Below are 13,530 nucleotides of genomic sequence, written 5' to 3'. Positions count from 1 at the left end.
CACATCCAAGCCAAACAGCTGTCAATAATAAACTGAATATTCTAAATAGCCAAACTTTTCGGTATAAGTGCCAACATAACACCACAAAAGTGAATTTTGAATTTTCGCAGGTTACGTGTATTTGAATTGAAAATCAAATACACGTAACCCTCGTACATGGCTTGTATAAAAAGTATTGGAAAAGTTTTGGGAAATAGATTTATTTTAGATAGTGCTGCAATTCCTCAACATTTTTAAAGTACATCCCTTTAGTGTCGACAAACGTTTGCTACAAACCTTGTTCATTGGCTGTCAACTTACCCTTCAGGTTGAATACTGCTTTGGTGGTTATGTGAACCAATTAATTAATCAGTTTTTATTCTTCAGACACTTTCTTTGTACATTTCGTTGTCTGGTGTGTTCATGGTGGCCATGAGATTTACAAATCCCTTGTATGGTTTTTTTATACATTTCACCGATGAAGAAATTTGCAATTAATATCAAGTATTGGTTTTTAATAATATATTTAAGTTTTTAAATTGCCATCTTAATTACATTTGTTTGTTGTTTGAGTGTTTTAATATTGTTTTGCTCTTTTTATGTCTTGCAGAAATAATAGAAAGTGATGGCCATAAAATATTTGAGGATGTTGTTGAAGAGTTTTGTACTGTGCGTGGAGTTCTTGGGCGGTGGGAACAGTGGCATTCAGAGGAGGAAAATTCATACAGAGAAGCATATGCTAGTCTTTGTTTACCCAGAGTACTGGCTCCTATTTTGCGGTTAAACCTCCTTTCCTGGAACCCAATTGTCATACAGGTATGTCAGCTTTACAAGGAACCTGGAGTGGAATGTTCCCCGGGGGGTTATTCCATAATTCGTAAGTCTCCCAATGCAGGCATCAATAGTTATTCTGAAAAAGTCACTGCTTTGAGCTATAGGAAATGGCATTGGTAGAACTGATGACCTTCATGATAGCACAGAAGCATTAGGCAAGAGTGAAGTCAATGCCTTATGCATGACAATCCAAGTTGATGGAAATGATTAACTGATTGAAGCACTTTTCCACTTGATAAAACTTTTTATTTTACGACCGGGTTTCGATGTATTACATCATCATCAGGATGATGATGATGTAATACATTGAAACCCGGTCTTAAAATAAAAAATTTTATCAAGTGGAAAAGTGCTTCAATCAGTTATTCATTATGTTCGACTTCCACCACATCACGCCTGAAGCTACTCAATTTATTCAAGTTGATGGAAGTTTAACAAAATAAAAACATATTCTATCAATGCCATTGGTTGAAATAATAGTTCCCTGCAATTGTAAAACAGCAGGTGCAGATTATTTAAGTTCATTGAATAACAAAATAGTTTTATTTTGCATGGTCATGTGTACACTTCTTTAAGTTGTATGCCTCAGATTTACCTTTTATTTTATGTTTAGTATTTTTATATCATAGCTTGTGGTAGGTAATACAGTAAAATATAAATATATGAAATAATAAATCTTTGGTACTATTTTTTAAAGTATTAACATTGGCCGTTCATATCCATTTGCCTCAGCAAACATCGTTCACAAGGAATTACAGAAATAAGATTTTACTTCAAAATTGCATCAAAATGAGACTGCAACTCAAGACAAACTTAAATTATTGTAATTTCCTTTCAAATTGAAACTCAAGAGCCTTCTAATGATGTGTTATTATTCATTGAATGGATTTTTAAATGACAAGCCATTGTAGTGCATTGTGTTTTTATTATTTACTCCAACCCCATTGGTATTTTTCCATCAAGTTCATAGTGTTGAAATGTACCTGTATTTTGTACTTTTCTTTGTTTGATGACTCCATCACCTATATTTTATGATCAGTGAACAATAAAAATATTATTGTTACCATTTTATAAGTGAACACTAGCTTCCTGGCAAGGAATCTATGTGGAACAACTTGCTCTCAGCTATTTTCAGCCATAAATTTTAGTTGGAGCCAAAGTAGCTTTTGTACAAAGTGCTATTTTGTTAAAGTTATCAAACAATAATTGAATTCAAAATTCATTCTGCATAAATATCAAATGATTACATTATGCAGCTATATTCAGTCCAATATTACAAACCAATTTTGTTGAATTAAGGTTTGTCAAATAATCCTATGCAGTGATAACATTGCAATTTGGCATGTAGTACGGAATTTCTTCATTAGATGCACTTATGAGTTAAAAGTTGCATTTTAGTGAAATCTAAGCTATAATTCAAATTACTGACATGAATGAATAGTTATACAAGGCTATGATCATTCTTGTTAATTTTAATCCATTGGTCAATGTAGGCTTCGGATCGACACAGCCTAGATAACAGTACGAGGATTCATTTACATGCCTCTTCTACCAAAACAACCTGACATCTGACACTACAGTATACCCATCTTCAATAATGTATACTTCTTTTGTTTCATCCAATATCCCAATCATTTTCTTTCCCTTTCCTCGCTGACCTAACCATCTCTCCTCATTCAGAGTATTCAATATTCATATAGAACTGAAAAACAACGTACAAAATCTTCGTTGCACACTATGAAATGGTTTGATTGAGTCCATAGTCTCATCTCATATTTTAGCCTGTTGCAAGTGAATAAAAATCGGGAGCTATCGTTGGGGGATAACCCCCCCCAGGATTTCATCCATTAAAATCTGACCTTTTACTTCAGTTTATTTTGAGACAATATGTGCATTATTAGGTCTAGAATTAGTTGGAGGTGTAGCATCTTCCTCCTGTTATGAATGAAAATTAGCTAGTCCAAAGAGAGCACAAGATGGTATTGCTGTGCATGTAGCTCCAGGCATATTAATTCCATGACATTGTGTATTTCTTAAGGGGCTAGTGATGGCAACGATCCTCTGATTTAGAAATACAAAATAGTCCTGCTGGTCACAAAAAATCTGCGGAGTAGATGCTGTGTGCATTATTGGATCCCTAAAATTAACTCCTGTAGCATTATTCTCATGTTACCATGACACTTAGCAAACAGACCAAATTGGCATTTTATCAGATGATGCCATTGCCAAAGTTAATATTTATGTTTTGGTGATTTTTATAAAGAAGGGAAATATTTCAATGTATGTAATATTTCTCATGTGATTCATGATTTTGTGTGCTAATTCATTTTATGTTAGTGTTAAATACAGCAGTATACTTCTGTTTTTAAATTTACTATTTTCAGGAAAAATAACAATGTATATGGTTTTTCAAATTCCACAGAAAATCTAAAATTAATTTTATAAATAAAGAATGATCATATCTGTCCATGCATGCCATATTTTTTTATGCTGTACAGAACTTCCACAGTATATTTTTTGAAAAATCTGAAAAATAGGGGTACATGCAAAAAAGCCACATTAAATAACCAATAAAAAAATGTAGGTTTCAAGAGGTGATATTAAAATGCTGTTAAACAATTTGTATCAAAAAAGGAGCTTTTTGACATCATTGCTCATACATCTAAAGTAAAGAATGTAAGCATGGTTTGTTTTGAGTTTTGTTGTTCAATTCAATTACGTTTATTATTTTTAAAACTATGAAAACCAAAAATATCTGTAAATGGTTTCATACACCTAGAGTCAGGTAATTTTCCAGCCTTGAATTTCCAACTCTTTGGGAAACAAGTTTCAACAGAAGATCCTGTTTAATACTCATTTTAGTATTTTCTAAACAGTAGGCCTCTTTTATCATAATTATGTTAGTTTGGTAAACATTTTGATTTTATCATTGTAACTGGACCCGGGTTCAAATCCTGGCAGTGGCAGGATTTTTTTCAGTGTTGTCCTGATCCGTACTTAGGGTGCTATGTGGAGAGCACATAAATAAAGAATCATTCATTTGTCTGATGGGACATTAAACTTTTGACCCTATGGCAATTTTTGTTATGATTGTCTCAATCAGTAATTTCTTATACTGTTGCGGGGTGTGTATCCTTCTTCTCTCATTCATTGAATACCCTACCTTACCCAAATTACCTACCAATCACCAATTTTGGAAAAGACCGTAGGTGTTGGTCACCTCCAGTAATAACCACCACCAATAGTGTTAGCCTCATTATTGATAAGGATGCATTTTTACTTGAGGAGTTTCTATTGTATTAATATGTATTTTTAGGATGACTCCAGTGGGGCAGGACCTTGTGGATTTGAGGGCAGGAAATGGTTTGACCTCCTCTTAATGTATGGTTTGAGAGACACTGAAACTGAAGAAACCTTAAGAAGTGACCCAGACTTGATGTTAGTTTCCCTAGTTGTGGAGAAAGTGATTCTACCCAAACTTACTCGTAAGTAAGATTCTCAGCCCATATCACAAAAGTTTGGGATGGAACAAAGTATAAATACCTAGGCTTAATCTTGTGGTTTGTCAGGCAAGGATAGAGTTCTTATTGTATTTGGACTCTCAGGGGATGATGTCAATGTTTCATTTTGTAGGATGGAGCGAGCTGGTCAGAATTCCAGCTTTTACCTAGACAAGTCAGAATTGGAGCTCCATTTTGTTTATGTTAGCTTCATTTTATTTTGTTATCTCTAAGTTGTCTCTTGATGGAATTGGATAGAGTTTATACTTCACACTTGTGACGTAACCTCTATTATACATTTCCCTATCTTGGAACAGGCTGATAATGTTATCTATTTATCCAATGACTAACAATTTTGTGACTAATTTTGTTAATACACATCTTTTAATTTCTAATGGAACAGTAGATGCCATCATGCTGATTTGTATTTGTATGTCTGATTCAAGATTACCCTCTGCATGCATTAGTTAATGTGATGATGATAAAGATAGAAAACTGAAAAACTAGTATTAATGTGCAAGAAAACCATATAACTAAGGAACCCATGTGAAAAAATGATAAACCAAAGCTAATTGGTGAATAAACTATGCCTTGGACTTGATATACTGTAGTTATTATATCAAGATTGCACTGTAATAAATGTAATTTTACTATCCCCTTGGGCATATCTGGTGGTGGTGTCATTAGGATTATTTGTAGCCTCTCCCTGCTTGTCAGTTTTTCCAGGGTTGACGCAATGCCCATGCTTTTATCCCTTGAATCTGTGACCTTAGGATTAGCAATTGGGCACACTACTCGCCTAAATTATTTCAATAATCACCCTTCAAAGTTTAAAAAATTAGAACTTCAATTTGTAAGCTAAATAATTTTATATAGGGTTATCAAGAAAACTAGGAAACAAAAACTAAAATGCTGATATTTTGTTATTTGACAGAACTCATTGATTGCAGCTGGGATCCAATGTCCACATCACAAACCCTGAGGCTTGTTCGAATAGTTGCAAAAATTGTGGAGGAATACCCAACTGTGACCCCATACATTCCTCCATCCTCAACAAGCAGCACCAATATATCGCCATCTTCTGCTAAACCTCTTCGTGCTCTCCTTTCAGGGATAGTAGATAGGTTAAGAGAAGCTGTTGATAATGATGTATTCATTCCTATCCACCCAAAACAGTAAGTAAAATCTTGCGTTGTTCACTTATCGGTTGGTATAATTAATTAGCTGATATAATTAATATTTTTATTTTTGATTGTTAGTCATCAGTTTAGGTTAGTAATAGTAATTGGATTAAAAGGGGCCCCAATGACTGAGATCTAATGTCAAATCAAGAAATGAGTAACATGAAAGTGCGGGATCAGAAATCAAAACCGGGGTAGGATTTGAGCCATAAGCATTTTGGTAAGCAGCAAGTATGTCATACATTTTATGGCCATGAAATAAACTGAGCTTGGTTATATATGCAATTTGTGAGGCTGAGTATTGTCTGTGGTCCTGAAATGTGAGTTTTACAATCTAATGGATGAAGACAAATCAACATTATAGAAATACCCTCACTGAGGTAGTTTGTAGGAGATGTAGTCCAAGAAAGCAAATATGAGAAGGTGAAGTGAAGACTATGAGCATTGTAGAAAAGGTCGTTCCTTGAAGGCTCAGGATATTTGAGGCTAGAATATATGGCAAGAGGAAGCTTTTTACACTAAAGGATAGACAAAAATAAAATGTATCACTGGTAGACTCATTTTTCAATGAAAAAAATGTTTTAGGGCCTGTAGAAGCCAGGATTCACTCCTGAATGTGTCCTGAGAGCATTACTTTCATAACACTGAATGTAGGGATTTTAAACATTGAAGAGGAAGATAAGGCATAGAGAAAATACATCAAAATATAGTTAGCATAGAAGTGGCATTTGACTTGCAATTAATTTTAATGGTGTAAGGGCATGAAATAGATTTTTAAGATTTTATTTTATAAAACCAATAGTTATTCACATTATTAACAAAATTGCAGAATTATCAGTTATATTACAATTTCAATATTTTTAACAAAATTTCAAGGGTATATACCCTTAAAAGGATATTTAAATGAAAACCTTTCTTGCTTAAATAGTTAGTTAATGTCATGCTGTTGTTATAAATGCTGTCAATTTAAATAATCAAATGAAATTCAATACGTACAATTTTGTGCACTTACAGGTTTTTTGTCTTTAATTACCTCCTGATTACCTACAAATTTGATTTATTGTATAGAACCTTGATTTTAAATCAAATTGGATCGTACACGTGTAACCATGCAACCCTATCCTTCACATGGAATTCATATGTAACATGACATGAGCATAAAATAAGAATTTTACTTAAAGCCAAGCCAAGAAATAAGTTACCATTATGCTTTGCGGTGTGGATATGACAAAAAAATTTCACTTGATGAGAAACACTCAATTTTTTAAAATATATTCACATGTAATGACGGGGTGTAGTTCGTTATTTAGGGTAAAACTTAGTGACAGTGTGAAATGGTGAAAGGTGGTGTCAGATAAGGGGAAAGATCCCTGTCTCTTTTGTAATTACTGTAATATTGCATTATTTTTAATCGCTGTCAGGGAAAACAAATTGTTAGTATGAAAAAAGTATTTAAATCCAGTTAAAGTTTTTGTATGGAAACCATAATTAATTAATGATTAATTACAGGGATTTTATTCATGTATTTTTTTAAATTTAACTGATCTGTGTGGTCCACAATAATACTGCAGTAAAATCAAGGTTCTACTATAATTCTATCCTAAATATAGCATTAATTATCAAAATAAAAAGTATAATTTTGACTGGCTTAACCTGTGTGGATGAATGTAAATACAATTTGGCTAACTTTTAATTACTTTTTAGTTGATATAGCTAATGTTATTGCATGATCCTTCACAGAATACCTTTTGATCTTATAGTGTTATGGATGCCAAAGGAGGGGCCATGGGTACATTTTTTCAACGGCAGTTCTGGTCAGCTGTTAAATTATTAAGAAATGTTGTTGCATGGGCCGGAATTATCAGTGACAGTATTCTGGGTGATCTTGCCCTGCACTCCATTCTTAATCGTTACCTTTTGGCTGCATTAAGAGCTTGTCCTGATCCCATTGATGCTGTTTCTAAGTGTAGAATGGTAATTATTATCATTTTTTTCTCATTTCAAGATCATCATAACCTACAATGTTGTCTCATGAATGTACAACTATACAGTATGTTTTCAATATAGCAATTTAAAAAGGTTTTTATCCTAATACACGTAAAGTTGAAAATAATGTTCCCTTAAAAGACTTTTACAAACAAATCAGGCTGAGAAGTATTGAACATCAAAATTTTGTGCCACTCACACTTCTGTGAATATATTTACACATTCCCTCAGAGGGCTGATTGAAGCAAAATTTTACTGTTTTGCTATAGTTGACTGTGTTCACCCATTTTTCCCCTTCCCTCCAAATCCCCTAGTAAACCTTATTTTTTTTTAAATATGGTCTTATATGTTGTAAATAGTTTCTGCAGAAATGATTTGAAGGTTTCAAAATACTTAAGGCCATCTAACTACCTCCAGTTACCATTTTCTTTAGGAAATTAGAGAATAAGGTTTTGCTATGATGCATAGTAAAAAATGTGGTTATTTTACTATGTGCAGGAAAACCTACAAATGGCTCCCCATATGTGGACAACATTAAACTAGTCAGTATCTTTAAGAAAGCCATGTTAGTAAAAAAAATTATAGTTCATGTGACTCCTACATTTGTCTTACACTTTGAAATTGATGTTATTTAATTACTGTATTTTCCCATCTGTAACACACGTTATCTGTACAAAAATGTTCAGATGATTGAAAAAATGACGTTATGGTTTATGTAATGAAAATTGAAAAAATCCAAACGCTTACATACCTATGCACACAATAATTTGAAGTCTCGCGAAAATAAATTAGTACCTTTCTAATTGCATTCTACTTTATTCAGATCTGCTACTGTCACAGTTATTTCATCTCATAAATCCATGAGAAAAAGAAGAAACATACAATTTCTATACTTCATTTATTCTAATACGTAGTACTTCTTCATTCTGATACACAGTACTTCACGTGTACGTAGAGTGCGTGGTATTATATACTGTGTATAAATATATGATAGGATGGGTAGATCACTCAAATCCAAGAAACTCGTCACCTGAATCACAATTAAATGAATTTATTATCTCTTCAGGAACATCACAGAGTTCACTCTCCAAAATTAACTCTTCCTAAACTCCTGGCGTTGATATATTGCCTAAAGCTTTTTCAAATCCATTTTTTACACAAGTCCCTCTGACACCCAGCCAAATTTCCAGGATCCACTGGCTTATTTCTTCATAAGACACTCTTTCAATTCCTCCCGAGTGCGTGAGTGTGTTTATATTTATATAAATATATATATAAGTGCACACACATGCGTGGCATCTATACACGTTCAAGATAACTATTAAGCCCTGGGCGCACGGTATCTATACAAATTCATGATAACTACTAAGTTCTGAATGGTCATTATACATAAGGTACGTGTTATAGATGGGAAAATACAGTATTATGGTTCTTAAACACACATAATATGTACAGTTTGGTCAGTTACCATTGTCCTGGCCTCAAAGCTGCATTTGTTTGTTCATTTGTTGACTTGATTTAACTGCAAAAATAGAGGATTCCAAATTCTTGAGTAAATATAGTGATCCAAAAGTGGTATAAATTATTGCATTTAAAGACCATTGTGGCCAATCAAAGAAGTTTGGGTCTCGGAGTGCTCAAAATCTTCAAGGAACCTTATTTTTAAATTAATGTAGACCAAAATTTTTAACCCACGCAATCAGGATAACCTGGATTACTTCTTTATTGCTTATAATAATTTGATCTATTAGTGACTCTTCTTAGTCTGTATCACAGCAACACTTAAAATAAATCTATGAATTTGTATGTAAATTGTTGTCATCACATATGCGGTTTAGACAATTGTGGAATAATGAAAACATTGTGTCACAGTCCATTTTTTCAAGAAAATATTTTGAATTACCTAAAGGTAAGGCAGTTTTTACTTCCATTTTGAACAATTAAAGAGATTTAATGCCCTCTATTCCATGAGAGATACAAATATTTTTCTAATTATTCTAAGCGAGTCGTACAACTTAAATTTGCTTGTACATTAATAGAAATTTGTATACTTCAAGATATTAATCTTGTTATGAAATTTTTTTTTCAGATTGTATCTAGTCTTCCTCGGTGGTGGCTTTGTGTTGGCACTTCAGCAAGTTCAAAGGAAAAAGGAGTAGAAATTAACCCACAGCTCAAAATGTTCACATCTCAGCTTATAGTTTTAGGACAGTCATTAGATCCCACCATGCCCGCTGGCAGGTAATTATTTACTCAAAACATATATTTTAAGAATGTTGTTAGGAGTAATCTAACAGTAACAAAAGTGAATGTGTTTGTATCAAACTTCTTTGCTTTGTTTTTAGGGAAGCATCTGAGGAAGTGACAAGTATATTGAAGTTGCTCGGTACAAAAGAAGCCAGGAAGACATAGGAAATAAATTATTGACTAATTGCATTGTTTTATTCTAAGGCATTTCTGTATACAAAATTGGAATAAAATGGTCTACATTTTTGTAGATGAAATTTTATTAATTTAAATTTATAAATTTATATTTTATTTAGGTTAAGTACTTAAGTTAACTCTTTTGCTCTGAGAAATATTTTTATAATATAAGTGAAAATTAATTATAATTAGTCACCTACTCTAAAAGGGAATTGTGTGAAGGATTTGAATATATAGTTGGTCATTTTATTTAATTATGCATTTTGTTATGCGGCATCTTTTTCAGGTGTGAAATTGCACATTTTAGGTATAAAATTATTTACAAAGGAATTGATTGACCTGTAGATGATTCAGTGCATCAAAAATTCCAGTTCATTTTCTACTGATTTTAATTTTAACTTTCATATTGTTATATATCTAGTGGCAATGAAACAGAAATAGTTATTAGACAAACTATTAGAATAGTTATAGAGACAATGGTTCATGGTGATATCCTGAACTTGTACATAATCTTGAATTTTGTTACTGACTTTCTATGAGCAATTGAAAAAGATATAGTCATAAGGTAGAAACCCTATTTTCCCCAAAAATGGTTAATATAAAATAGTAAAAAAATCATGATTACTAGTGAAATGGCATTTTTATTGTTAGCATACATAGTGATCCTAGAGAGGGATTAAAATATGCAAATGAAAACTAGTGATCATGCAAGAAAAATATTTCGAATCGCCTATCTGAGGTGTGATGTTGGTAAGTGAAGGATGGGCATAAGTGGTGCGTATTAGAGCAATATGTGGTTTTTCTTGATACTTTCAAATTGCTTCCAAAATTTTGAGTACTGATAATGCAGTGTCCATCATTTGTCGAATCCTGGCCATTTTTGTTCCAGTTTATGTAAAGAGATGCAAAATCTCAAGTTCAGCATGAATTTTCTATATCTGCAAGGTCCACGTAAAAATGAATGGGGTGTGGTTGACTTCACATTGTTTTAATGGACACATCTTAATATTACTGTGTCAGCGTTCTGAGATATTAAAGTTCTTATAATACAGCATACTTCTTGCCCTGTTGGAAAGCAAAAATTGGCTCTATAAGTTTGTTATAAGATCCTCAAATCTTCCATCTGATTCTAAACCTAATGGATGTAGGTTCATATGCATAAATTTTACAGTATGTACTTTACATTATTTTTTAAATATCTGCTCTCTAGTTTGAAATTAATCATCTTTTCAGGCTATTGCATGTGAGTTAAGGCGTTCTAAAACATGACATTAAGTCTGTGTGATTAAAGAGCGGAACTCTCAAGACATTTACCATTGTAAATCAAAGGGGAATGGATGAACACTTCATTCACCTTGTCGGGATTAACTCTCTCCTTCAAGAGTTGGTTTTTGGAAATAATTTTATTTGTTAGCGCCATTGTCAGTAGCCTATCCTTAATAGAGCTGGCTGCATCCCTCACCTCAAGTTGGCACCCCTGTTTATTACCAGTTTGCCTGTCAAATAGAAGACCCTATTCAAATATCACGTATGTGATGTTGGCATCAAGGTCCCACTGTGTACATAGGTTGGCTGTTGGTTATTCTATTCTATCTAGTTTGTGAATTGTCTGGATTTTCTAATGGTCAACACTCCTGCTTATTTTACATAATATTAAATAAAGTTTTGCTTAGAATGAGTTGTTGAATATGTTTCAGAGTCTTTGCTCTGTCCCTTACATTTCCTCATGACCAGAATTTGGTGGTATTGGTATTCTCACTTACTCGAAGTCAGGATTTAAAAAAATAGAAATGAGTTTTTAACTGAATATCCCAAAAATTTTCCAAAAAGACAATCATCACCTATGTGGAATAGACTGGTTATATCAAGTAATATTTCCTTAAACTATACAGGCTTTAAGAAAAATGGTCAAAATACGCATATCAACCATTTATGGCTTAAGAAATCATTATTTAATATAAATGAAACAGTTTCTGGCGTCACTTGGTGGAAATTCTTCATATTGAAATTAAATTTAAAGTACTTCGTCTTTCCACATAAACCACTTTTATTACGACCTAGGTTTTGTTATGGTATAACATCATCAGGTAAAAATACAAGTCAAACAGTATATATAGTTCTGGACGGAGTGGAAGAGGAGGGAGGGAGGAAAGCAAGGATTGGTTGAGGTAGGAAGAGGGGGCGGAGGAGGAGGAGGAATGGTAACATTGAAAAATTAGCAGGCTGGGAGAGGGAATTAATACAATGTTGGAAATATGAAATAACAGAAATATACATTGTTGAGAGAGAAAAAAAAATTAAATTTTATACAAATATTGTTGAAAAAACTAAAATAAATTTTCTTGGCGTTGATTAGTTGGCAGAGGAGTGTGGGAATGGGTATTGCGAACAGCACTGGGTAATTAGGTGATTAAGTAGCAGGCTGGGAGGAGTTAATTCATTGTTGAAAAAGCTTAGCTTGGTGTCAGTTTAATTGGCAGATGGGCGAGGAAAATACAACAACGGGGAACGCGAAGGGTAAAAAAATTTGTTGGTCAAAACCTCTCCTCCGTAATCCATGTGCTGGTATTATTAGCAGTACATAATATTGAAAACAAAACTATTGTTCACTGATAGTGATAGATATTCCTCTGCTGCATGGAGCAGCCTTTCAAGTATAATTTTGTTTGGCTAAGTGATGTACAGTTCAAATATAAATTATATCCAATTATATCAGCATTAAGCACTCTAAGTAAACTTGGGGCATATCAAGTAGTATTAGACCTCATTATGACTGTTAGATAGGCATTATAAAATGTTCTTTGTGAACTGCTGTCATCCCACATTAATTAGCCAAGATGGGTTACCCAAGGTTAGCCTAGCTATGATGGGTTACTGCCTTAACTGGGTGATAACTTAACAGTGTGTACTTCACTTTATTAGCACGAGATAGAGAACTGTTGAAACAGTTTTTAGATAAGCACTATGCCTGGGATGACAAGACTTGTAATGGATTCATAGTTCAATTTTTACTGTAGGAGATTGTAAATTAAAAATTGCAAGAAAAATTTATATATGTTTTCCTTTACTCCTGAAAAGATTATTTATTTTACAGGAATAACCCTTTTACACAAAGTTGAAAAACATATATTGGTTCTTCAATAATAAAAAAACATTTACAAACGGGTACAAATTATATAAAGTTACATTCTCGTTATTGAGAATTAAAATATAATTTGAAATTAAAGAAGAATTTTTATTTGCGGTACATGAAAGGCATTTCCCCAATGGGCATTGGGAACAAATTATTGACATTTACAGATATCCACAAAGCAATAATTAGCATTCTTAAATTCTTTTAAGGGATCCTGGTGAGATAGAAAGTAGGTCATATTTGATTGTCAATATTATATTTTAATAAGATACTTATAGCGTAGAAATTTAGTTTTTATTAGTCATTATTATCAGTCATGGTTTTTGATTCTCTACGGAGTAGTCTGCTGGTAGGTCAATTAATTGTATGGATTATTATAGTCATTTTTATTGTAAATTAGTTGTAAAACTAAATGGGTAGAAATCTTCTGGTAGTTTTTAATCATATGGAAGGTAAAGTTTGGAACCGCTGGCTTCCAATTAATAAAGAATGC

General features: G+C 32.9%; 1 protein-coding gene across 1 annotated transcript in view; it reads left to right on the top strand.

Moving 5' to 3' along the window:
* Positions 1-9,959, top strand: part of LOC139691028 (PAX3- and PAX7-binding protein 1) — a 43,270-nt gene extending 33,311 nt beyond the window's left edge. Inside the window, exons 11-16 of the mRNA XM_071588751.1 lie at positions 590-795; positions 4,130-4,298; positions 5,248-5,488; positions 7,255-7,468; positions 9,570-9,721; positions 9,826-9,959. Of these exons, the coding sequence (XP_071444852.1) occupies positions 590-795; positions 4,130-4,298; positions 5,248-5,488; positions 7,255-7,468; positions 9,570-9,721; positions 9,826-9,892 (1,049 nt within the window). The 3' untranslated portion in view covers positions 9,893-9,959. The remainder of the gene's footprint in view (positions 1-589; positions 796-4,129; positions 4,299-5,247; positions 5,489-7,254; positions 7,469-9,569; positions 9,722-9,825) is intronic.
* The last annotated feature ends 3,571 nt before the right edge of the window (positions 9,960-13,530 follow it).

This window comes from Hetaerina americana, unplaced genomic scaffold (genome assembly GCF_022747635.1).
Source record: "Hetaerina americana unplaced genomic scaffold, ioHetAmer1.1.p SCAF_1, whole genome shotgun sequence".
NCBI classification, from domain to species: Eukaryota; Metazoa; Arthropoda; class Insecta; order Odonata; family Calopterygidae; genus Hetaerina; species Hetaerina americana.
Note: the sequence above shows the minus strand (reverse complement) of the source record. Positions and strands in the feature narration are given on the sequence as shown.